This window comes from Meira miltonrushii, assembly GCF_003144205.1.
Source record: "Meira miltonrushii strain MCA 3882 unplaced genomic scaffold FA14scaffold_2, whole genome shotgun sequence".
Taxonomy (NCBI): domain Eukaryota; kingdom Fungi; phylum Basidiomycota; class Exobasidiomycetes; order Exobasidiales; family Brachybasidiaceae; genus Meira; species Meira miltonrushii.
In genome coordinates, this window is record NW_020289944.1 from 2086069 (window position 1) to 2112458 (window position 26390).

The window sequence follows — 26390 nt, forward strand, 5'->3', positions numbered from 1 at the left end:
TAGCAGAGGTCGTGTGGACAGTGGCGTAAGTACAATCCCATGCTTTCCAAAGGCTAGAAAAGTGTTAGCGAATGTATGTGGATACACAAGCCTCAACTTTTGAGAGATCACAAATTCACATCCACGCATGCAATGTTTCTTGCACAATAATTGCCTCTCCACCTTTTTCTTATTGTCTGCAAGATTTCCACCGTTCTCCGTTCGGCTCATTTCTTTTTCATCAAGGCCCGATACATACATTTGGCCGTAAGCTCCGAATTTGACCTGAAATGGCTTGGCTTATTTCTCTTTTTAGAATGATAAAGTGCCTTACACAACTACGTTGATCTGCACGCTATGATGATGATCCTGCATTGCATGCATGCATCCAAGAAGAATCAAGTCTGATAAAGTCACACTTTTTTAACCTTTTCAATAAGAGCACGTAATGCTTGAACAACATCGCGTTCAAATTCACGCGCAGGTTAGGTTTGTCACGTGTTTTTGGGGCAGTTTGATCAGACGGACATAAAGATCTTTGCGGCATTTGAATTGGTCTACCTGCAGATCGATTTCATTTCTGGCTATCCGCTTCAAAGACGTGATTGATGTAAAGCGGAGAAAATATAACTTTTGCATCAATTGATGTAGAGTTTGAGTAAACGTGGCTGATAAGTAAACGTGCAGTTTGCAACAAAATGCCTTACTGATTTTGATGAGGAGATTTTGACACAATTGCCTTGATGGTATTTCACGTTATTACGTACAAATCAAACTCTTTCTTTCAAAGTCTAAGGTGGCTTTTTTAATGAACACGTTTTTTAATGAACACGTTTTTTAATGAACACGTTTTTTAATGAACACGTTGATGAGGTCATTCGATCTGGAGAAAAAGAATATTTTCCATATTACCATATATATTCCCCACATCGATACGCCCCGCCGCGTATCCGAGTAAAAAGGGTAACGCGTGCTTCCGCTTCTGTGCGTGTCGATCTTTCATTTTCGGCTGTGCTGGTATTACTTCTGATGGATGTTCATTTTTCTTTGGGTTTCCGACTTTTTGATTTATAGAAATCCACTAAACTCAGATCTTTGTCAACAAAACTTTTATTATCTTTCAATCTCAGATTTTGTTTGGATTTAGAGCGAAGCTAGATTAGTATGATGCAATTCCAATATTTGTGAAATATAAAGGAGAAACGTGGGCTTTTGTTTGACTTCACTTGTCCTCCTATGCGGGCGCGGGCGTTTTGACTGTTTCTCCTCCATCGGGAGTGAAAAGTCTAGATTGGTTTTACATACGTCACTGCCTTGTGCCGCGTTTTGATTGACAAGAATGGAAAGTATGAATTACACTAGTCATACCATAGAACACGCGCCGACAATTAGGAGTAGCCGCCGCGCAAAAGGAGATGCAATAACACACAGACATTAATTTTTATGAAAAGGCACATTTAGTGTGAAGATCTGCATCATTAGAGTTTTGACAGGGATAGTGACAATTACCATGCAGGAACTCTATTCAATGCACAGGCAGACAGTATTTCTCCCCCTTTGCTTTCGGCGCACAAAAGACTCACTCCTGATCCCCAGTTCGGCATGTATATATTTATATATATAAACACCTTTGACCTCTATGGTCAATCATCTTTCTCACATCCATCGTCATTTGATTCTTTCCTGTCTGCCATCACTACGTAACAACAATGACTCACAGCAACGGTACCGCGACTGATCATCATGGAACCGGATTCGGAGAAACGATGAGAAATTTATTCTCATTCAAATCTTCAAAGAGAAAGCTAATTCCGAAAACAATGTTTGAACAGTTACCAGAAATATCAGACAAACAACCGTCAAAGCATTCACAACAACAACAACAACGTTCAATGCGATCCCTTCCACCTACAAGCTCATCACCTGAAACAGTCAAGATGAAAAGGGCAACCGTCATCGTCAAAAATGATGATGTAAACGTCCGTGCTACTACTTTACCCCGTCGTGCACTTTCACAGAGACATCCTGCCGCTGATAATCGTAGGTCCAGTCAATATTGGGGTCCGCCTCCTATGCAAAGATCCATGAGTGGAAGATATGCCGATAACCCTAATCGTAAATCGCGTATTATGATGGGTTTAGAATTGGAGGATGAAGAAGCAAAAATTGAAAGACGTCAACCACTTCCTGAAGGAAAGCCTGTGAGCATTTTGGTCAGCGATCAACCTCCTTCACGAAATCAACGCAACTTTACCGAACCCGTATCCACCTCCAAGCTCTCACGATCAGTAACTATTTCCGCTAAACCCACCATTGGCCGATCAGCGCTTTCCGGTGGCCATTCACCATCACCAAAGAAATCGACAACTCTACAACGATCTACATCTGTTTCCAGCACGTTCAGAGCAAGACCACGGGGAGGATTGCCAAGCGCGATGGAAATGCAAAAGCGATCTTCTCAATTCATTGGCTATTGGTGTCCTTACCCTAGCACGGCAACAGAAAGTAGCCCTGTACCGGAAAAGAATGAACTTCGATTCGAAAACGAGCTGGATCTCGATTATGGTCTTGAGGATGATGAGGAAATTCAACTAACAGCCGAAGAAGCAATGTTCCCAAAGAGAATTTACTCCAGACAGGTTCGGGCCAGCGAAAAAGAACAACAAATGCAAGAGCTTATTCACGCCCACTTTGCATCCGATTCAAATCCTTCATCAAGCTCGCATGGCAGTCCTATTTCCATCTCGAAAAGTCTGCCTAGCTCTCTTGCTCAACAAAAAGATCCAAATGCGCCATGTTGGGCCGTTCTTCGTGGTTGGAGAATGGGTGTTTATTCAACCCGTGAAGAAGCAGAAAGACAGATGGAAAATTTCCCTGGTCCGTATATGCAAGAATTTCCAAACGAACGAGAGGCAAGACAATGGCTTCAAGATGGTGCAACAGATGCACGTAGAATCCCTTCCGTTCGTACTTTGGAGCTAGATGAAGATTTCAATCATCCTTCTTTGTCACGAATGAGTCTATACGAACGAGCAGATGTGATCGAAGGTCGCGTAAAGAGAGCATACAGCTTACGCAGGGAAGTACCTCGCAAGGTTGTTCCTCAAAAAGGTTTTCCTGCCTTACCCAAACCTCCAGTGGATGTTTGATCTGACTTTCTCACACTTGTACTTTTATTCCAAACATACCTTTGCCTTTCCGTTCTCTCTGTATACCTTATAAAATGATGATGATAATATTACTTATGCTATCAAGATAATACAATTGAAAATTTTGACGAGAATAGGTATCATGTCTGCGTGACATATAGGTTGCTACTTGAGTGAGATGCTTGCTTTGTGTACAAAATGAGTAAAGAAAAAAGGTATCCTGTTGTGTTTGATTGATGTGCTGTTGAAGTGAGGGGAGTTTCGTATAAAAATCATTCGTTCAAAAAGAAAGGATGCTTGAGTGCCTCTGTTGCCGTACAGCGTTTTGTGAGATCTAATTGTAAACAAGATCGACAGAGATCCAAGGCATTATCCACTTCTTGAGTGAACGATTCGGGATCAGGGTGATTATCCGGTGCTTTGTAAACGTCTGGGTTTAGATGTTCGATGAACTCGGGAATACGGTAACCTTGCGGTTCATCTGATGGAACGTTGCAATGAAAAGTACGATTATGCAAGATTGCCGCTTGTGTCATTCTACGACGACCAAAGATGATTGTTAATTCGAGCAATGCTTCTGTATCATCGTTTGAATTGAACAAAGGGAATCTCTTTGTCAAAAATGCCATCAAGATAATACCCGCAGACCAAATATCCAATGCGGTCGTTTGGTCTTGACATTTGTACAGCACTTCAGGTGCTCTGAACCCACGAGTGCCTGCACGATTGGCTCGAACGATTTGACGTGAATCTTCTTTGAGAATCCCGATTCGTTCTGGTGGTCCCATAGTATTGGTACGACCATGAGAATTGGATGCTGCAGCGGCCACCGACTTGGAGCCTTCATGAAGAGCTCCTCCAGCTTCCAAGTGTGTACTAAAGACGTTCCTGTTCACCTGAACACGACCGAAAGGATGTTCTTGAGTTGGTACGCTATGATGACACTTTCCGCGCCATTCTAGAGGCTCAAATCGTTCCGCTAATCCAAAGTCGCACAAAGTACCTTCTCCGGATCGTGGATCGTACAAGAAATTTGCCGGTTTGACATCACGATGGATAATATTTTGCTCGTGTGCACCCTCTAAAGCTTTGAATAAACAGCGAAAGTAACACTTTAAATCGACCAATGGCATGATTCGGTAATATTCACGAAAGTCTGTATGGCGGCTATAAGGCATCACTGCAATAATTTGATCCTCTGTTCGGAAAGCTGTGATAAGATAAGAAATGTTGTTGTAGTTTCGAAGCTTTTCCATAATTTCCAATTCGTTAAGGATACGCTGTGGAGAACTTGTCACATAAATGCGTTTTAAGGCAACATAAACATTCTTGCTTCGATTTTGCTGTCCAGCTGGTGACGGCGGAGGCGGACCTGGAAGTTTACCTGTCCATAAATAATTGTCATATAAGTGATGATTTTTATCGATTGCCTTGTAAACTGATGAGAATGTTCCTTCGCCTAATTTGTCTACTACCTCAAATTGCGAGAGGCCTTCAACATCTTGCTCCATTACGCGAATCTCCTCTTCGATTCTATCCCATTCTCCATCGCTCCTTTGTTGAGGTGGTTCACTGCTCAAATCTTCTTCGGGTTCTTCGACCAAATCTAATCCATCTTGCATTTCGAAATCTTCTCCTTCGGGAGAAACAAGATCGACCACGCTGCCGCCCAATTCTTCTGCTGCGCTATCGCAATATTCCGAAGGAGCAGGAGATCTCGAATGCGGGAAAGGGCTATTTGTACGTTCTGAAGGTGGTAAACTTCCACTCATTGAAAGTACAGTTCCACTACCAGCTTCAGCCTTTTTGATGGAATTAGAAGATGCTGTAGAAGCAATAAAACGTGCAAAATTTGAATTCATCCTTGCCGTCTTTTCAGCTTCTACTCCTTGCCGAAAGTTCCTAAAGATCACCTCACGACCACTCATCCTTGCTTGATCTTGAAGGAATGAGAGCGCAAGGATGATATGCTGAAGAGTGAAAGGTGCAATCCCAACACTTGCATACATTAAATGAATCAAACGCGTAACTGTACAGTGTAAAACACCTTTGATCGTGTCTTGTCACGCACACTGGCTGCTATTCAGATTTGAACACCGCATAAAGCGCGTATCATCACGTGGCTTAAACCTTACTGAGAAGATCTTCTTGAAAAAAGTCACATTCAGGCTCTCGCACTGTACGCGCACTTCCTCAGCAAGGCACGCCAGATCGATCTTCAACGGACATCATCGCTTCCTCTTGTCTTGACTTTCCACTATATCACACATCAAAAATGACAGTGGACCTCATCACAATCTTAGGTGAACTAAGCTTCGCTGAACAGGTAAGTAATCACAAAATTTGAAGATTCATTAAGCTCTTTTGCTCACCTTTTCATCCTCTCCAACCTATAGATCAATGAGATCGGTCAGTTTGCAGGTCAAAAGAAAGGAGCAGAAGCACATGCTGCTCTCATTAAGAAAGCCGAAGCAGCACAAGATGAAGCTTCTCGTAAAGCAATCGTGAAGGAAATCGTTTCTGAAATTCAAGGCGTACCAGCAGAAGCAAATGATCGTGAAGTAGAAGGAATTTTCAACCTACTTGGAAATGTAATCATAAACAACTTTTCCGATGATCAGCAATCCGCCAAGCCACTCTTTGAGCAACTGCTCAAGGTTTTGACAGCACCCGAATCGATGGCCGGTGCGAACATCGGTCAAGCAAGCGATAAAGCTCTCGTACGATACCGCATCTTATCCAACCTGTACAACGCCCTACCAAACAGATCAGCAAATCGATTCATTGTCTTTAGCTCTCTGTTGCAGTTTGCAAACGCAAATGACGACCTCGACATCATTGCAGACGCTTTGACAGCTTTACCAAACTGGCTCGCAGAATGGGATGTATCACCAACCGAAAAGGCAGACTTATTGTCAAAAGTTGCACAGAACTTCGAAGCAGCCGGACAACCAAAGCAGGCGTACGAATTCCTTTTGCTACATGTCAGATTCTTGGGAACTTCAACACTTTCAGGAGAGGGATCTTCAGCCGCTGCTACTAAACAAGCTGCTGAAAAAACAATCTCTGCTGCCTTGAGCTTGCCTAGCGTTTTTGAATTTGAAGAATTAGCACAGATTGAAGCCGTTCAAAAGTTACAATCTGAGCCGATCGGCAAATTGCTCAACGTCTTCTTACAAGGTAACACAAAAGATTTCATCCAATGGCGTGATGCAAATGCAGCTGAAGTGACAAGATTGAAGCTATCTGCTGCTCAACTGGAAAGAAAGATTCAATTGTTGGATTTGGCAAACCTATGTTCACGATCGATTTCCAGCACAGTATCCTACAGCGAAATTGCAAAGACTTTGAATGTCGACTTGGAGGAAGTTGAAGTTTGGGTTATCGATGTTATCCGTGCTGGTTTGGTATCCGGAAAACTTTCACAAATCAATCAATCATTACGTGTATACAAAAGTGTTTACCGTTCTTTCGGTACAGAACAATGGCGTTTATTGGAAACAAGATTATCAACATGGGAAAAGAGTATCGCAAGCATTTTACAAACTTTGGCAGAAGCAAGACAATCAGGTCATACAGTTCCAAGAGAGATCGGTGTACCCGGTGCTGATGCCGCGACTGCCAAGCAGCAACAAAATCAAATTACTGCTTAAACCCATGATTGTATCTTGGGTCAACTTTGTACTTTATAGCTTTCCCTCCCTCTCTCACACTAGCCCTCAAGCAGTCTTGTATATGTGGAAAAATGCAAATTGCTTTTTGCAATGGCAAGCAGCCAAAGGGCAGGTAAAAATACATGAAATTGACGAAAATCATACAAAGTGAAAAATCTCTAAGTTGCTAAATCCCCATCATCACCTCTTTCGGGTCCCGGTCTTGTGCCTGATCGTGTTGCATTCGAAGCACCCGGCAGTCCACTCAATCTACTTCGCAATGATTCATACTTTCGCCTTTGTGCAACTCCTACACTGGGTTGAGTTTTGTCCAAAGCAGCATGGAAATGTGGAATGCCCACCAGCACTTGTAAATTAGCATTTCTGACTCCAGTAGAGAACGTTGCGCCATTTCTTCTCTCATTGAGCTGATTGTCTTGTTGATGGTCTTGTGCATCCATACTATTTGCGATCAATTCTTTTCGAACTTTCAATTTTTCACGTAAGGCCAAAACACTTGCTTCTCGAACCAAAGCGGCTAAATCAGCACCACTGAAACCATCACAACGACTGTCCATTGCAATTCCACATAGCCAGCCCACGCCTTGTTGAGAAGCTTTAACGAACTCTGCTTGTACTTCTGCACCGAATGACTGCATTGATTCGGCAAATTGTCCTTCTTGTCTTTGCAACGGCGTCTTTTGTGTTAATGTCATTAGAATCTTTATGCGTTCCAAAGTGTTTGGCAGATCAACATACAATAGCTTGTCCAATCTGCCTGGTCTGCACATTGCAGGATCGATCATGTCCGGTCGATTTGTTGCACCTATAACATACGTTTGAACACGAGCTTCCAAACCATCCAATTCTGTCAAAAGCGTATTGACGACACGAGAAGATGATTCCGAAAGACTATCATCACGACGAGGAACCAAAGCGTCCAATTCATCAAAGAAAATCACGCAAGGTGAAGAAGTTCGAGCACGAGCAAAGACTTGTCGAACTGCACGTTCACTTTCACCAACGTATTTGTTTAACAATTCCGGTCCTTTAACGCTGATAAAGTTTGCACCACTTTCGTTTGCGACTGCTTTTGCTAAAAGTGTTTTTCCACAACCTGGAGGTCCCCATAATAAAACTCCTCCGCTATTTGAAACGCCAATCGCTTTGAATAACTCAGGATGTTTGATCGGCTCAACGATTGTCATTTCTAATTCTTCTCGAGTTGCCTCCAAAGCACCAATGTCTGACCATGTCACTTCAGGTACAGTCGCGAATCCTTCACGTTTAGATGACGGCTGTATCGATGGAAGTGCGTCCAAGAAATCTTGAGGTGAGATTTGCAGGCGTTCCAATTGATTAGCGGTAAGAGGTGTTGGGTGATATCTCAAGAATGTCGCAATCGCCGATGTTCGTAAAGATGGCGGAAGTGCCTCGAACAAAGATGCAGAGGGTAAAGCATGTGAGGATGCACTCACCACTTGATCCTCGTTGGCCACAGGCGTGCTTGGAGCGTTTGCTTGCTCAATTGGGTCAGATGTTCCGTCCTCAGCAGGTTGTGTGACTGGATTGCTATCACCTTCATTCATTTGCTCGTCGGTCATGTCAATATCTTTACCCAGCTCTGCCAACTCGCTGAAGATTCTCTTTACTGCCCGTATTCCTGCAGCTGCTGTCAATGCTACCAGATCGGCGCCTACATATCCCGGTGTCTGCTTGGCAAGTGAGCGTAAATCAAAGTCTCCCGATAGTCGAAGACCGTTGCATAGGATTCTCAAAATCTCCTCCCTACCTGCTTCATCCGGAACACCCAATGCAATTTCGTGATCGAATCTACCTGCTCTTCTCAATGCAGGGTCCAGTGAATCTGGTCTGTTCGTTGCTCCTATCACCATGACTGGCTTTCCATCTGTCTTATCCCAAGTTAGATCATCAAGCAAGGTGAGCAGTTGAGCCACAATTCTTCTTTCCATCTCTCTACTTGCTGTCTCACGTTTGGGTGTGATTGCATCAATCTCATCCAAAAATAGAATACAAGGAGCAAGAGTGATTGCTTCATCGAATAGCTTGCGTAACGTTTGCTCTGATTCTCCTGATGTACCCGAAACGATAGATGGAGAAGAGATGCTAAGCAAAGGAACGTTCAATTCTCCTGCTAATGCACCTGCAAGCATCGTCTTTCCACAACCCGGTGGTCCATGTAAAAGCACACCCCTTGGCGGTTTAACGCCTGTGTGTGAATAAATTTCAGGATGACAAAGAGGCATTGCGATCAGCTCTAGAATCTTATCAAGAGCATTTGTCACTCCTCCCAAGTCTTTCAGTCGAGCTGTTGGCATTGTAGCATTACTGCTGCTCTTTGATGTACTCCCTCCTCCAAATCCTTCTCGAAGGCCTGATCCACCTTTTCGTCTCTTTGATCCTGCCGGTGAAGCCGTGCTAGATGGATCGACTGCATTGCTAGATGGCATCCTTGATTTTCGCTTCATTAGTAAGGCAGCATTTGATGATACTTCTATCGAATCTTTCTCTGCATCTTCTCCTGTTGCTTCTGCTATTGGCGTACTTCCTTCTGCTGATGTTCCTTGCATTGCTGTTCCATCTTCGTTCGTTTGTTGTTCTCTCATGGCAGCTGCTGCGGCTGCTGCTGAGCCAGGAGGTAGAGTCTCGGGCACCAACCATGGAGTATTAGTGGGTGCCATACCGGGTGAAGCACTACCGGATGGACCTCCATTATTGTTCTCTGAAGGTTGTGCTGCACTTTTTGGGTTAGCATTCAAGCTTATCTTGTTTCGCCTTGAAGATCCGGAAGACGATGATCCAGTCGCCCATGCACCAGTGATAGCTCTATTCATCTCTTCCCCCTCTAGGTTGACTATATGATGATGATGAAGATATGCATGATAATGAAATTCCTATTCCATCCAAAAATTTAGTACAACACCTTAAATTCTAAAAATTTCTTCGGCCGAATCTCGTTTTAATTTCATACTTCCCGCGCCGCCTTTTGTAAAAACACCCAGACGCGTCAACAAGGTTGTTATTTTGTATCTGCGCGTAGGCTGTGTTGGAGTGTTGAGTGTTGGTCTACACATAAAATAGGGGAGTAAAGTGCCCCTTTTCCTCCTCTGGTAAAGCAGCCTAATTGACGTCAATGTTGATATCAATCACAGTCTTGTGCATTTAAAGTCTGGGCGCCCTTTTGTGCCTGTGTGTTTGTGTGATCATTCTTGTTTATTCGATAAAGTGTAATGCAGCTTAAATGCATTCATGTGTCAGAATGGCATAGCTGCAAGATTTCTAGTAAAACGGCAACTTTTAAAAGCTACGTACAAACAAATCCAACTTTTGGTTTATGTAGCCCTCTTTCAACCTTCACCATCAACACTCGGATCGCTTTTTTAGCTTCATATCACAATGGCTGTTTACGCCAGCTCTCCTTCACAGGATCTGACAGCTGCTTGGTATGCGGCAGCTCCTCCTCCTCCACCGCCTCAAGCAAAAGGTCAATCCAAAAGGGCCTCTATGGCAGCTAAACCAACATATTCCAACAATGCTGATACATTTCAAACAAGTAGCTCATCCACTTCTTTATCTTTTGATAAACGTACAATGGGAGATGATTTACCAAGAGATTCTCATTCACCGGCTCCAGAAAGGCCGGTAAGTCGAAATGCAATGGCAAGACAGCGAGAACGTGAAAGGCAAAGAGCAAGAACGAATAGTACTTCTGGACTACCAGAGGATGTACAGTTTCACCAAATGAATCATTCTGTTCATGGTCAATCTCATCAAAGTAATCATTTACAATCAATTGACACTCTGCCAAACAGAAGTCCTTCGCCTGGTCCACGAAATCGAAGGGAATCAAGTCCAGCAGCTGCAGGCCAATGGTCTGCTCATCATCCAGAACAGAATGCACAACAGCACGGATACAATCCACAAGCTGGACAGAGCTATAATCCCGCACATCAGAATGGATACGCTATGGCCCTTCCTCCAGTCACACAAGCTTATCCGGCTTCTACAACAGTTGTACAGCAGCCTGTGCCCTCTTACGGATCTGTCTGGGCAGCACCTCCTCCAACTTCACCTTCTCCAGGTCCGCAATACTACACACCTGCACCACAACAATTCGTCCAACAAAGTCCAATGCAGCCTCCTCATCCACAACAACAACACTACAATGGTTATCCGGCCGGATATGTTTCAGCTCCACAAACACCTTCTCAATTTACTCAAGGATACTGGCCCCAAGCAAATGGTCAACAGCCTGTTTACGTTGCTGAACCGATGAGTATGCCACAAACACCTGTGTATGCTGGTACACCTGTTGTGAATGGTCAAGGTCAATGGATGGCGCCTCAACAACAAAGTGCCCCAGTCCCTTTCCCGACATCTACCGCCATGCCTCCACCACCTGTACCTGTCAATCAACCTATGAGTGGATATGGGCAGGTACATCCGCAACAACAAGGCTATCCTGTGAACGCTTACGGTACGCCTCCAACAGTTAACGGTCGTCCTTTGCCTGCGCCTTCTAGAACATCATCACAAAGCAGTTCGGTCGGTACAAGGGCAAGTACGACATCTCTTGGATCCGTTTCGGGTACCGTGAGACGTTCTTTGCCTCAGCCTCCTCAAGGTAGAAGTGATTCAAATCCTCAACCGATCATTTCAGGGCATACAACTGTTCGTCAATCCGACATCCCTGCTTCTCTTGGCCGCCATGAAAGTGTTCGAATGGCAGCTGAAGAGATTATGTCGCGCGGATTGCCAAATCGTAGAAAAGGATTACCCTCTTCGATGCGTACCCAAAGTGGTGCTTCTTCCATTCATACGCATGCAAATTCATCACGTAGCGACGGAAGCATCACAGACGGAACTTTGCCTGGCACAGGTCCAAAACCTTCTACACCTGTTCCTGTTACGCCACGTAATCGTGCTGAATCTGCAAGTTGTTTGGAGAACGAGATGAGATCGATGAAATTGCAGGATAATGAAAATCGTCATGCCAGTCTACGATCGAATAGAACGCCATTTGCTCCAGTACAGCCTACAGTCAATGGTCAACAGCATGTATCTGTTCCTGCACCATCATCAAACGAACCTGTTCGAGCTTCTTCTCCTAGACCGATCCGTGCAGCTCCAACGCCCGATCCTGAAGTCACAATCAACAGTCCTATGGAAGATATCATTCCAAGAAGACCAATTTCCCGTGGACCAAAAGATGAACGTGAAAGAAGGCGATCGATGGAAATCCAAGCTGCAACTGCGGCGGCTGCTAAGTCTCCTCAAGTTCCATCAATCACTGTTGACGAGGGACCGGCGATTCCAACATTTTCGTTTGATGAACCAGCTGTTTCACAACCTGCGGTTCCAACTATTGTAATGCCTGGGGAAGAAGACAGTGGACCATCAATCCAAATCTCAGAAGCACCACAAATTTGCGTCTCGGAAGAACATGAAGCCGAAAAGCCAACAGGAACGATTAGTATCTCGGTAAGCTCTGCCGGTCTTGCACAAAGATCCACTTCTAGCAACAATGTTCAGGGTCAGGCCAGTCAAGGTGGCCAACCACGTCAACGAACGGCCAGTAAACCATTCGCTGCGCCTGCTCCTGCTTCTGCACCTTCGATCGGTAGTGGAGCAGCTTGTGCTACATGTCAAAAATGGATCGGAGGTAGAGTGGTTCATGCGATGTCACATACATTCCATCCTGATTGTTTCGTTTGCTCGCATTGTAGCGAAGCATTGGAACATGTTGCCTTCTACGAACATGAAGGCAGACCATATTGTCATTTTGACTTTCACGAATTGTTCTCCAAGCGCTGTTTCCATTGTAGAACGCCAATCGTTGATCAACGATATATCACGATCAATGATGTAGAATTGGTCGGAAACGATGGAACAGGTGAAACGCAAGAAAGGTGTTATCATGACATGCACTTCTTTTGTGCAAATTGCGGCGATCCATTCTTGGATCCAAAGTTGGCAAGTAGCGCTGCAGGAGCCGAAACTGCAATCACTGCAGAGATTGAAGATGAAGATGGTCACGTTCGCTTTGGCGGAAGAGAATTTGTTGTTCACAAGGGATACCCTTATTGTGAACATTGTCATGTTTCTTTGCATAAACCTAGATGTAAAGGATGCAAGAACCCGATCATCGATGAAGAATACCTTACTGCTTTGCGTGGTAAATGGCATATCGGATGTTTCTGCTGTGAACGTTGTCAACATCCGATCGATTCGGACAACTTCTTTGTTCGTGATGGTCAAGCATACGATGAAGAATGCTACAAGATTAAATTGCGCAGTGAGCTGTAAAGCCGCACAAACAAGACTCGCTGCTGCCCTTCCTTTCCCCCCTCTTCCCCCTCCAGCTTGCTTACTCGATTGTATTTTGTTTATTTGCTCTCACTTGCTATCTCTTTTTGTCCTTTATAGATCACGATGACTCTCTTTGTCAGGTCTCGTGCCCCAGATCTGCTCATGCTATGAATTGTGTATTTTTTTCGCTTTCACTCAAATGCACACGTTCGCAAAAGTTTTCCTTTGATGAGGTGATGAATCTGTATTGCAAATGCATGAGAGCTAAGAGCAGGATACGAAGAAGTGTATGAAAGAAGATATATAAAAAAGAGTTAAAAGAATGTGATCATCACGGTTTGCGCGCGCACGCCAATTAGAAGGGCACGACAAAAGAAAGAATGGAAATAGAACAGGTAAATGAATGACGAGGGTAGGAGGAAGAAAGAGAAAGAATGAAAAAATGAGCGAGATTAGAAAAGTTGCTGATAGAGCGATAGCATATGAAACAGGATATAGTCTTTGCGTTGTAGACTTTGATGCAAGACGGCTGAAAGAGATAGAGATACAGTGAAAAAGGCGACCAGAAACCGAGACTGTTGAGCACGAGGTGAGATTGAGCTTTTCTTAAAGACACGGTCAAAGAAAGAGCAAGAAAAGATATAAAAGTTTTGAACAGATGCTTGGGTATATTTTGAAAATTGTCATTCTTTTTGGTTTGAAGAGCAAAAAGCTGATTTCCAATCATTTTTGATCGGATGAAACACCAACGCTTTGCAATAATTGGTCCATCCATTCTTGTGTTGTCATGTTGTCCATTGAGCCCATGTTTGAAGCGTCAAAGTTACCAAAAGCGGCATTGAAATCGTTCGATCCATTACCATTTGATGCAGATGGTACGTCAAAGTGAGCAGGTGACATTAGTGGACCGTTATTCACTCCTGTGATGCCCAAAGCAGAAGAGGAAGGAGCAAGAGAGGTAGATGAAGAAGGCATTGGACTGGACATTGCGCTTGACATTGAGCTGACGCTGGATCCATTGTTACCAATTGTCTCGAAGTTGAACATTGGTGGAGCAAGTCTTCCTTGAGACTGAGAATGATTGTGCGATTGATCACCGTTTGACATATTGGCTTGCGATCCGAACGAGACGTCCAAAGGAGAATGCAACTGTAATCCCATAGCATTGTTGTTTGAGATTTCGTTGGATGTGTTGATGTTGCCATTGGTGTTTGCAGCGGCTGCAGCAGCTGCCCATGCTCTTGCCAACCTTTCACGGTTACCACGTGCAATTTCATCAGCTGTGTTACCAATGGCTGGAGGCTCTTGTGGAGTTCCAACCATTTGAGGGAATGGTGTAACAGGAGTGGATGCATTCATCGTACGTTGTTGCATCAATCCCCAAGCAGCTGCATTGTGGGTCATTGCAGATGTTGGACTAGGTGCAAGAGAAGCAGGTTGACTAGCAGCAACATAAGGTGAAAGCATACCATTTGAAGTTGCACTCATTGGTCCTGTTTGAACGCCAAGCATAGGAGCAGATGGAATGGAGATGTTCAAATTATGCTTTGAATCTGCCATTCCACGCTTTTGCAACAATGATGGATGATGTTGACCTTGCATTTCTTGTTGACTATGCATTTGCGTGATCTGAACGCTTGGAGAATGAGGTGAAAGATGAGTGGATTGTTGCCAAGGTGAAAGGGAAGGTTGCAACATCATTGGTGATGCTTGTGCACTGTTTGCAGACATCAATTGTTGCATACCTCCCATGGCAGGGGATCTGTTTGGCGTTGTGCTCATCAAACCCAACGTATTAGGTTGAGGAGAAGGCATCAACATGGATGGTCTAGGCGAAGGTGAGGCGGCAGTCAAAAGTGAAACGACTGGTGTACCTGCTTCACCGTTCAATGCTTCGACACATTCCAAATCCCAGGCAATCACCAAAACAACATTACCAACTTTGCTTCCTGGACTGATGTGGTTTCCTGTATCATTCATCAAAATAGCAGATGAAGTGCCATTCATAGAAGGTGCTTCAGCTGATGCAGATGCTTGTTGTTGAGATCCAGCTTGATCGTTGCTTGCAATCACAAATTCCTGCACGATTGTAACACCGGAAACAGCCATTCCCAATGCAGCACGTTCACTTGGCTCTTTGCCGAACGATTGAACAGCTTCTCCTGAATTGTAAACATTGACAGGATGGTTACGGCTGAGGAAGTCTGCCCAGAAATCGGTTGCAAATGGAGCTTGGTGCCAGAACTTGTGCTTTGGTTGAGAAGTTGCATCATTGACCGTGAGAGAATTGTTGTTGGATCGTGGAGATGCAATTCCGTTATTGATATCATCTGTTCCTGGAGCAGCAGAAGAAGCACGACCTGAAACACGACGAGGTGAATCAAGAGGTTCAACAAGTGATAAGACACGTTTACCGTGAGAGTAGACGGTTGTAACACTGGTCAATCGTGTTTCTTGTTGACTTGTCAAGCTCAATTGGGTGCTGAAGTGGTCATAACGTGGCAACAAAACATCAGCACGTGGCACAGCCAATGGAACGTAGATGTGCAAGAATTGACATGGCAAATGATGATACATTTCTGCCAATCTTGGGAAACGGTATTGACCCAATCGAACGGAATCAAGCGAAAGACGTGGCAATGTAGTATTGACTTGATTGCTCTTGCGTTCCAATGTTGTGTAAACGTGACGATCTTCGCTGCTACTGCAATGAACCCACATACTGAAGCTTGCAGGCAAGATAGGGCAAGAAGGAGACATGTTTGCTTTTGGATCATGAGGTGCCAAACCAGGCGAAGGGATGTGCATTCCATTGAAAGCGGCAGTCATTCCAGCCGTGGCGGGTGTGTTCAAGCCTTCATGATGAGAAACAGGTGGCAATGGACTGCTGTGCATACTGCTTGAGTAAGGTGAGAACAAGTTTGCATTTCCGTCGGGAGCAAACAATGGTCCACCCAAACCACCATAACCGTAACTTGCCAAAGTTTGGGCGTACATCATTCCACCTGCAGGGATATAGAAATCTTCCTCTGTTTGTGGTTCAGCGATCAATTGTTGGAATTCTGCATCACCTTTTTTGATATTCTTCAAAACTTGAATGTGACTTGAAACTTGCTTACGTGTACGTGTTTTGCCAGTCTTGCGTTCAATATAATCAGCAATCAATTCATTGCGACCGCATGGCTTACCGTGAACCAAGACTTTGCGACGTCCAAGTTTAGGGATCAAACGAAGAGCTTCCCAGAAAGCAACTTCAACATCATCTGGCCAAACATCTGCACCTTTACTGTTGGGTGATTCACCTTTGCTGTCTGAACGTTCCAAAGAGCTACTTGTTCCTTGGCTAATCATGCTTGTCATTGGTTGAGATTCAAGAACAGGTTGAGGAGTAGGGCATTGTGAGCTTGGTGCGATTGAGTGATCGTTTTGCATGTTCATACCGTGAACTGCAACAGGTGCAATGATTGATGGAACATTCAAGCCAGCAGTCAAAGATGCAATTTCGCTTGTGCAATCACCAGAAATTGAAGAACGACGACGTTGACGAACACCGTTTGTCATCCCCATCTTGTTCTCCAAAGTGTTCAAAGGGCTACCTCCACTGTCAAAGATGGAAGATGCTGTAAGAGAAGTTGTGAATGAGTTTGGCGTTTGGGTAACACGGCTTGAAGCAACTGAGCTTTGAATGCTTGCCGATCTAGCTTGCATTTGAGCGAATGAATTTGGAGGAGTGGATTGCATAACCGTTTGAGCTGATAATGGCCTTTGAGGTGTATCAGAAACGGTCAATGAAGTCCTTCTTCTCTTTGTGTCATCATTCATTGCGCCAAATGAAGAGGCTGCAGTCACGGCAGCAGCAGTCATGCTTGCTGTTGATGGGATATCATTGTTCTGTTGTTGGATTTGTTGTTGTTCTTGTTGATGTTGTTGTGCCAAGCTAACCGTGAGACGAGGAGGCGATAGAAGGAAATCAGCAATTGGGATATTGTTGAAAGCGTCGAAATCGATTGTACCATCCCACAACTGCAATGCATCACTGTTCAAGTCATCGATTGCATTTGAAGTTGGCGAAGGAGGCAAAGCTGTTAAGCCTTGTTGAATACGTTTGACGATCAAAGCGGGTGATGCATTGTTATCTTCATCTCCAGGCATCAATGTTTGAATGCTATGTCTTCTGGCTGCAGAAAGGTTGCGTTTATGTCCTGCTTTCTTTGTCAATGGTGATGGGGATGGTTGTTGTTGATCTGATTGTTGTTGCTTTGAGAAATCCAAAGCAGCAGCTAGACCGTTTCCAGCCATATCTTGATGGGATAAACCATCAGTCATATTTCCATTACCATTGTTTCCCGAAGTAGCTGTCATGAATCGTACGTTGGCAGCTTTAACGTCTGCTTGTCTTTTCGCGTCACGGTTTGGAAGACCGATACTTGGATGATCAGGCGTGCAAAGGCTTGGGCTATTGCTTGATGTAAATGATGATTCAGAGTATGTTGGTGAAGGAATCAATCCGTGACGCGTTGGTGAGGATCCTGCTTGTGTCAAAGTGTTGGAGTCCATCGTAGTTGTAAAATGTGATTATTCTCGAGATTGTTGTGTGGCTACAGATTGTTCTTGGAGTGATGAGTGGTTGATGATTGTTGGAGTTGTGCTGGGAATTTTGGAAACGAGTCGAGAGAAAGAAAGAATGCTACAGTTGTGAGAATCGCGTCGAAGAGAGAAAGAAGTCGTCAATAAGAGAACATGAAAGAATGTGTGAACGAAGGGCCGAACGAGATCAGATTCAATGAAATCGTTATTGAACGCGCGACGTAGACGACTTGGGATGAAAGGGAGAGAGAGGGAGCAACGAAATCGAGAATTGGTGATGGTGGTGAATCAAGAACAAGAATGAAAACCAATCAGGTTTGTCAATGACCGGAAGATAAAGGAAAAAAGGGGGCATGAAGAGATCGACGGCTAAAAAGAAAAGGACAGGCGTCAAGATTGAATTGATCGAAAGCCGGGAAGGGTTGCACGATATCGAAACAGCACTTCATCTGCCTTTCATCATCAAGTGTTGGTCTGAAAGATGAACGCGTTCAAGCGCGTTGTCTAACGTGCTGCCCTACCCCTTGAAGGAATGCATCTTCTTTTCGATGAAACGCTTTTCGAGCCGGATGCAGGTTCAACTTCAAAAGTTCGATTGACGATCAAGACTGATCGCTTCCCATGATCATGATGTTTCGCGAATCTTGTTGTCTTGCACTTTAGCCTGAAGATGCAAGATGAAGAACAACACTTTTACAATGCCATTGATCCTAAGCGTGAGAGCTGTGCCTTTTTAGGATGCATTAGCATTTTAACCTGACTTTGATCGCCCCACATCCTGACTGTATTGTATTAACCGATGCATTCACCGACGGCTGCTTTGCCTTGCTGCTGCTGCCATGATGATCAAATCATTCAAGGAGGTGATGAAAATCCCACTGTACACACAGCAAGGCTAAAATGCCCGTTTTAGGTTTATAGTCCGATGCAACAACTCCCGTCTGTTTTGATGACAATAGAACACAGTGATTATGCTCTTATTTCGCCGATGCGATCAAAGTCTCGGTACTTGTGCTGCTTATTGTATTTTGAAATTGTGCCTATTGAACCCTGTTCAAAAGAGATGCCGGCAAAGCAATTCAATCACCACAACACACTCATTGATGAGCGTGCAAGAGCAAGGGGTTTCGGAATGGCTTTTATAAATTTGCATCGAGAATTTGAGAGTGAGAGGCGAATGAAGAGTATGCTGTTGAATGCACCGCATACAGTTAATCCATTGCCCTTACTTGGTGTTGCTTCAGTGGCAGTAGCGCGATTTCCTCTTTTGTGTGCATTGAATATAAACACGAGAACAGGTAAGCAGGGGAAAGGGTACATATGACCTGCATATGTGTGTATACGCATGCATACAGTAACAGATCGAGAGAGAGAGGATCAAAAGGCAGGCACTATTTTTAGTGCATATGTGCTTATAGCAAAAAGAAAAGTAAAAAGTTTAAGTTTACTCATATTATAATAAAAATAAACTTTAGCTTTTTGCTTTTCTTTTTTATCGGCTAAAAAGCACTGCCAAAAAAGGCAATTCGATAGCTCATCACCGCCAAGTGTGTGAACGACGGTAATATATACGCCACAAAAAGCCATCAATAAGAAAAAGCTCTTTGCTTGCGTGTATATGTACATCCCCCATCGTCATTCGATCATGGGGGAGAGAAAAACAAATTTGACCGAGAAAAAAAGAGAACAATGAAGAAGCCGGTCATTTGTACTCACATAAATTGGTATAATTAGTATTGTTCCTCGTTTTATTTTTTTGGGACCAAGCGAAAGGTCTCGGCTCTTGTTGGTTGTCGTTCGTTGTTTATTTTGATTTGTCGCTAATTTATCGTTAGGTGGAGATTAGACCATGTGACTTTGTCGAAAAAGCTGTTGCAATCATTGAGATAAAGGTCTAGAATGTAAGGTGTTGCTGAAGGTCTAGGTTTCTATTCTTGAAGAGGTTTTATAAACAAAACGATGATGACGACTTTTTTTTATCTTTTGTCGGATGTGTGGCTTTAAAGTGAGTTTACCGGTTTTTCTTTCTCTCTGCTCTTTCAGGAGCCAAAGGTATGAAAATATAGGGACGATTATGGGAAAAAAGGGGACACTTTCAAATCTTAAATTGACAGATCAACTTCCCAATAAATTACCGCACACACGCACTATCTCTTTTTTCGTGCGAAAATGACAAATGAAGCCTTCATCAATAGGAGCCGTCCGATACCCCTCTATGTTCATTTATTTTCCTGTCATCTCGATTTGTAAGACAAAGCATAGATTCTGACGGTCAAGATCGGGGAATTGTAAGATGAGAAAAATTGCATGGGCACTTGAGCACATTTTAAATATTTCATCAATCTCCACAGATCTATTGATTCATTTTCACGGATAATTTCGGATAAGGGGAAGATCCGTCGGGTATGATAAGAATTAATATAGACACCGGAACAGTGAAGCAGATATTCATAGTATTGCATTACTTGACCACGGTGACGTGTGTTTAGGGGGCGTGACTTTACCATCAATGGAACAAAATAGAAAAGTTTGAGAACGGTCTCCTATCTGATTCCGTCATTGCAAGGACCACGAGGTACAGAGAAACCCCACACTAACTCTGAAGGTGTGTCATTTATTGGTTCCTAAATTGTTTTGAGTTACAGTAGTTCATTTTTAGTATAGCGTTGCAGAGTGCAGCACAACACCCTTCATTCAGTAAGGGAGTGCAGACACTCATAAAGCGCCCAAACACTTGTTCAAAGGCCCGCCAAATACAGTAAGGGGCTATTACGCTACAAACATCATCATCAATTCAATCACATCGATCTCATTTAACACTTTGTGATGTCATGAATCGGAATAATAAGAGGGATATCCTTGGATCGAAAAGATGAACAAGATTTGACTTTTGTTCAAAATCTGAACGGCAAAGGTATTTTTAGTAATCTGATAGAATATAAGCTTGTTGTCACTCTTTTTCTCCGAAATTTTAGTCTTTGTATGGGAAAATAAGAAGCGTAATCACTTTCCGGAATACGCTAAACGTTTGTGATATAAACCATCTGATTGATCGTCAATCTTGCTCTGAATTAGACTAAATTAGTCCGTTTATACTAAATTTGCATCAAATTAATTATTGCGATGCCGAGCAAATATAGTTGTCATGCTTATTCAAGGGGAAAACATAAAGATGAAGAATCATTTCTATTCTTTTTGCATTCGGGAATCTTTTCATTGAAACAAATACATACATGATTGTCATTATTCATCATTGCTGTTCTGCAGTCTCTTCTTGACTTTGACCTAGCTCAAATGGGGCTACATCATGATCTGCATGCGGATCAGAGAAAGGTTTCGCTTTTTCTTCTTCCTTCTCTTGTTCACCTTTTAGTCTCTTCCATAATTCTTCCATTTGCCATTCTTCCTTTTGTGCTTTTGCTTCTAGTAATTCTTCCTCTAATCTTTGTATCCGTTCCCTTAGCCTTTCCTTCTCTTCATCTTCTTGTACTCTAGCACGTGATCCTCTTCTCACCATCAAATCTGCTCCGCTTCCATCAATCTCTTCTTCTGTCTCTTTTGATCCCTTTGGCATGGTATGCTCAGCCTTTACTTGTCTTTCCAGTAACGCTTGTGTTGCACGTAATTCTTTCTCCGCCGATTCCGCTTGCCTTCTCGCTATCATTTCATCATTTTCTGCTCTTCTACGATCAGCTTCGGTGGCATCTAATAACATAGCAAGCTCTTCATATCGATTTGACATTTCTTCAATTTGACGACGTTGCGTATCAAATTTGGCCATATCATCATCCCACATACGTAAACATTCTTCCATCTTTTGCATTTTGTCTTCGTATTGTAGAATCGCTCCAACCTTTTTCGCATCCCTTCTGCATTGTTCGCGTAATTCAAATACTTCATTCGCATTATCGTGTAATTGACCTTCCAATTTTTGAATAAGAGCTTCACAATCTTCTTTTATGATTTGCAATTGACGTACTTCATTCGCCCAAACTTTCTTTTCTTCTCTAAACGCTTTCAACTTTGCGTTCAATTCGTTCTCCCAACTTGCATGTCGATTCTTCGATGCAATCGTCTCAGCTTTGCTCAATTCTTGCGTCGATCGTAGGTTGCGTAATTGAACACGTAAAGAACGTAATGTGGCATACAAATTTTGTCTTTCTTCTTCCATAACGGTATCCTTAATTCGATCTCGATGAATTCTTCCAATATGACGAATCATTTGATCTTTCTGTCCAATTTCATAATTCAATTCGTTACGTAATTGCAAATTCTCTTGTTTGAGATAGGCAATCGTCTGTTTGACCTCTTCTTTGAGTACTGAGCGTGTTTGCTTGGATAGATCCATCCCCAAGGCCGGTGATCCAAGTAAATCATTCGTGGAAGACAACATCATCCGATTAGCAATAGAAGGGGAAGTGACGGAATTGAATACGTTTGGCGACATATTTTCGTTCTTGCCATCTTTTGAGAGTGAAATGGTAGATCTGCGTGATTGATTGGCAGGACTGCTAGCCTCGGCACTTGTATCTCCCGCGGGAACATTTACGTTTGTCTCTTTACTATTAATTGTTGAATCGGGTGCCATTGGTTGCTGAGATGCAGTAGGCGACATCAAGGTTGATGATAGGCTGGCACGTGCGATATTGAACGTTTTCAGGTGAGAATGAATAGAGCTTGACCTACTCAAAGGATCGCCAGCCGATCCTGAAGGTGTACGATCTGTCCCGTGACCGTATCTCAAGCGAACGTGATTCTGTAAAAAGACATCTGCCTCATTCGCAAGAATGGATGACTGCGCTGAGAAAGGCATCATCTTTGGCGAGGTGAGCATTGCTGTTCCAGCATGTTGTCCTGGTTGAACGGAAAGATCTCTCTTTCTTCCGGCAGCATGTTGTTGTACCAAAGGTGATTCTCCCGATCCACGACGTCCTAAATTTTCTGAAACTGATCTCTTGCGGTGGAATCGTACTGGTGTTTGAGAGCCATCATATGCTTCACTCAAGGCAACCGCATTTGCAGCCTGGACCAACCCTGACGCGATTCTTTGATTTGTGAGGCCGCCTATGGAAGATGCTGAGGCGGAAGAATTGCGATACTTTAGTAGAGAAGGTATATGATCAATAATCGATGGCCTTCTACTTTGAAGCCATAACTCTTGCCCGTCGAATTGACCACCGATGTACAGACAGACACATTCAGCCGTTATATCAGCAGCATCATGTTCACGCCATCTTTGCTTGTCTGTTATTTCACTTTCGGCATCCATATCCACCAAAGATGGATGCAATACATGACGACGTAGGATTGGTGCAGAGCTATTCTGAACAGCAATTTCGTCAATAATGTCATCCCAATCAGCTTGGAAAGGCGACTCGTACTCTGCTTTACGCAAATAATCAACAGGAGCTCGCAAGAATCGAATGACGTTGCACGGAAAGATTCCGTACAAGAATGTGAACAGCTTTTCCGCATCTGGCGCACCTGGAGCGATGTTGTCCGAATCGGTTCCTAGTCGTTTCCATTCAATGTCAGATCGCACATTCAGCCTCCTCGATATTCTTTGTACTTGTGCCCATTCTTCCATCTCTTTTCCTTCATCGTCCAATAAAGCATTCTCTCGATCTTCCCATTTCGGTCCTAATTTCCGCCAATCGACTATACGAGCCAAAATGCTCAACAAAGCTGGCAGACCACCCGCTCCACCATTTGCAATCCAATTGGGGATATGCGGTATGAGTGTAGAAAGGGCGAAGGCACCCAATGCCGCAGCTGTCTTGCTCGTGTCTAGCTGCAAGCTCATCAGTAAGAACCTTACAAACGGAGTTTTGACGACATGATAAGCATGCAACGACGAAATTCGAAAGAAGATTGTCAAGAGAAGTAAGATTGGAATACGTGAGCTAGGTTCTAGGAATGATTCCGACAAATGATGAAAGAACGCCTTTGGCTTTTCTTCTCCAAATGTCAAAATGATTGCCTCTAGATTGCCTTTCCAAGTAGATACTACATCCAATTCTAATGATTTGTTGGCTACCTGCCGAGCGTTTTCAGACTTTCTCTCAGAAGGTTGTTGGTCCAGTAGGCCTGTCGGACGCTCTTCTGAAGGTGAAGGTTGATCGATTCCAACTTCTCTGATGTCGTCATCCTCGATATCTCTCATTCCGGTAGAAGATGCTTCTGTGGTGTACAAATCGAAAATACGTTCAGTAAACCTTCTCAAAGGGTCAACAGTTGCTTTCCCATAATTGATTTTTGTAGAGAAAAGAGCGCTGCGTCTTGCATCTCCATCTTCTGAAGAACGTGAAGTCGATGGAGCTCGTGTCGAGGAAGCCGGATAAGGAGCCGCTCCAGGTTGTCGAGGTAATCGTGTGTGCTCAGCAGCAATTGCACTTTGCGGAACAGCCGGCCAAACTGCTCTTGGCGCAGGCTCATCGACATAGTTAGAGGATGGAGTGCTTCTCATCACCCAAACAACGAGCTGGTGAGCTTTTCGAGCGATAGAAGGATTGCAGTGTGGATCTTTTAGCACAGGTCGAATCAAAACATCCCACCATTCCAATACGATGCATTTAGGATCCAAGATGCTGTGCAAAGCATGTATGTAGCTCACCAATAGCTGAGTCAATGGCTTTGAATCTTGATCCATTTCATCGGAAAAGATGCGTGAAAGTGTATTGGTGATGATTGAGCCGACTTGTTTTCGTAGTTGAGTCGCTTCGATTAGAGCATTGTTTGCTGATTCATTATTCACCACAGCAGCACTTCCAGTGCCTCTTGACCTACTGCCAGAACTTGTTTGGGAAGTGGCAGATTCATCACTTGCTTGTAAAGTTGGATCACTTGTCAATTTACGAATCGCATCATATGCTGCTGTTGTTGTCTTGTTTGTCGGTGAAGGGACGACATCATTGGTGACTAAACTTTGACGAATGAATTGTAGGGTATCACGAACAAGTTGTTTATGTACTTTTGGTAAATCGGATATTTGGGATGTTATATTTGCTTGAGAAGTAGAAGCGGCGTTGCTACCACTAGGCGCCGACGATTGAAAGTGTGGAGGTGGCATGGTGAAATGCTTACTGGTCGTCGATTGGGATGAGTGATGCGATTTTGTCTAGCAAACAATGGATGATGATACTATTTTTATCTTCGGACGGAATGTCTCCTTATCGGAATGCTGGAATAAAAGTATAGCTGTCGATCATGTGCCCATCTCGAAAAAAGTTTTTGAGCATGCAGGACTGAAAATAGTACTCTTTCTTTCCTCTTGATGCGTTATAAGATGTGAGTATAGGTAGTATGTCGAAGTAAGACTATGGAAATATTCGAGTGCTGGATTTCCTCGAAAATCTCAGCACCTTCTAATGTATACAAATCGTTGACTTGGTCGGAAAGACGGAAGTGTGGATGTGCGGGCAAAAAGCTTCACACGCTCCTTATCAGTACTAACTCATGCAGAGATACGGGCGTGCAGGCAGGCGGCCAAATAAAAAAATAATTCGCCTAGGCTTATTTCAATCTGAGCGTAACGCCGGCGTCTAATCAGACGGCTTTCTATGTTAAACGGGCAAGCGTTCCAGAAGAGTTCTTATTATGCCAGACATTCCTACTTCTTACGTATATCAAGATCGTATGATGACGTCGAAATCGTTTCTATCACTCATAGAGTGTTCCGCTGAGCAAGAATGGCAATGTGGGGAAGTAGTGCTAAATTGTATGGTGTGACGTCCGCGTAAGCTTCTTTTGCTTAACACGCTAAACGGGTAAGCTCACTCTCTCAAGATTGACAAGAACAATACATTCTTCCATCCCATTCAAAACGCAAAGATGAGGGTGAGCAATAATCACAATAGCATAATATGCTTTGGAGATAGTTTGACCCAACAAGGATCAAGATCTGGTGGATTTGTGACTAGCTTGCAAGAAGCATACATTCGTCGTTTGGACGTGATGAATCGAGGTTATAGTGGATACACATCGAGGCAAGGTAAGTGAAAAGAGGTACAGAGAAACTGTCATTGGACTCATTCTGACCACATCAATTCCAGGGCTAGCACTCTGTTCATTTCTGTTCGAAAAAGATACAAATCCAATCTCACAAGCTCGCTTGGCAACTGTTTGGCTGGGCACAAATGATGCTATCGAGCCGGGATATTCACAACATGTACCACTGGCAGAGTACAAGTCCAACATGACATCTATCCTGCAAGACCATTTCGATTCGCTACCAGTACTACTCATCACGCCAACTACTGTCGTGAACGGTCTATTTGCAGGTCATTTTGACGACAGCAATCATGAAAGATATGGACAAGCTCTACAAGAGATTGCCAATGAACTCAATCCGAGTAGAAAAGAAGCCGAAAAGATCATCGTGATTGATATGAGAAAAGCTTTCTTGCAAGCTGCTATTGTACAAGAAGGTGGTCTTAAAGCTCTGATGGATGCTGATGGATTGCATTTGGCTACGCCAGGATATAAAGTCGTCTTTGATGCTGTAATGGCTGCTATTGAAACTTACTTTCCACACTTGAGCCCGGATAAACTCAAATTTGTCATTCCAGATTGGAAAGAATTGAATCTCAATTTGGATCAAGAAGGACAAAAGAAGCAACTGATACCATGAATGCGCGATTTCATATCAATCAAGAACTGTAAACATCAATGGCTATTTGTTTTGAAGCAGTGT

At 43.5% G+C, this 26390-nt stretch overlaps 8 protein-coding genes across 8 annotated transcripts; 4 read left to right on the forward strand and 4 right to left on the reverse strand.

The window, feature by feature from the left end:
* Window positions 1-1495: 1495 nt before the first annotated feature.
* Window positions 1496-3206, forward strand: FA14DRAFT_160564 (uncharacterized protein). Its single transcript, XM_025498731.1, has one exon. It carries the CDS (start codon window positions 1689-1691, stop codon window positions 3126-3128), a length of 1440 nt encoding a protein of 479 aa, XP_025355713.1. The 5' UTR covers window positions 1496-1688; the 3' UTR covers window positions 3129-3206.
* Window positions 3207-3228: 22 nt separating this feature from the next.
* Window positions 3229-5083, reverse strand: FA14DRAFT_160565 (kinase-like protein). The gene has a single exon (XM_025498732.1). It carries the CDS (start codon window positions 5054-5056, stop codon window positions 3401-3403), a length of 1656 nt encoding a protein of 551 aa, XP_025355714.1. The 5' UTR covers window positions 5057-5083; the 3' UTR covers window positions 3229-3400.
* Window positions 5084-5333: 250 nt separating this feature from the next.
* On the forward strand, window positions 5334-6995 carry FA14DRAFT_133589 (uncharacterized protein). The gene is made up of 2 exons (XM_025496974.1): window positions 5334-5454; window positions 5525-6995. Exons 1-2 carry the CDS (start codon window positions 5404-5406, stop codon window positions 6779-6781), a joined length of 1308 nt encoding a protein of 435 aa, XP_025355715.1. The 5' UTR covers window positions 5334-5403; the 3' UTR covers window positions 6782-6995.
* Window positions 6961-9252, reverse strand: FA14DRAFT_145233 (AAA-domain-containing protein; the record flags this gene model as incomplete). The annotated part of the gene is made up of 4 exons (XM_025497269.1): window positions 6961-7169; window positions 7245-7351; window positions 7409-8345; window positions 8400-9252. 4 exons carry the CDS (start codon window positions 9250-9252, stop codon window positions 6961-6963), a joined length of 2106 nt encoding a protein of 701 aa, XP_025355716.1.
* Window positions 9253-11137: 1885 nt separating this feature from the next.
* Window positions 11138-13108, forward strand: FA14DRAFT_121834 (LIM-domain-containing protein; the record flags this gene model as incomplete). The annotated part of the gene is made up of 3 exons (XM_025496487.1): window positions 11138-11225; window positions 12351-12779; window positions 12831-13108. The coding sequence occupies 3 exons, from the start codon at window positions 11138-11140 to the stop codon at window positions 13106-13108; spliced, it is 795 nt and encodes a 264-aa protein (XP_025355717.1).
* A 363-nt stretch (window positions 13109-13471) lies between these two features.
* Window positions 13472-18145, reverse strand: FA14DRAFT_41244 (uncharacterized protein). The gene has a single exon (XM_025502314.1). It carries the CDS (start codon window positions 17666-17668, stop codon window positions 13835-13837), a length of 3834 nt encoding a protein of 1277 aa, XP_025355718.1. The 5' UTR covers window positions 17669-18145; the 3' UTR covers window positions 13472-13834.
* A 2731-nt stretch (window positions 18146-20876) lies between these two features.
* Window positions 20877-25090, reverse strand: FA14DRAFT_160568 (uncharacterized protein). Its single transcript, XM_025498733.1, has one exon. The coding sequence runs from the start codon at window positions 24765-24767 to the stop codon at window positions 20949-20951; it is 3819 nt and encodes a 1272-aa protein (XP_025355719.1). The 5' UTR covers window positions 24768-25090; the 3' UTR covers window positions 20877-20948.
* A 438-nt stretch (window positions 25091-25528) lies between these two features.
* FA14DRAFT_178786 (SGNH hydrolase) lies at window positions 25529-26327 on the forward strand (the record flags this gene model as incomplete). Its single annotated transcript, XM_025500873.1, has 2 exons — window positions 25529-25688; window positions 25750-26327. The coding sequence occupies 2 exons, from the start codon at window positions 25529-25531 to the stop codon at window positions 26325-26327; spliced, it is 738 nt and encodes a 245-aa protein (XP_025355720.1).
* Window positions 26328-26390: the final 63 nt, after the last annotated feature.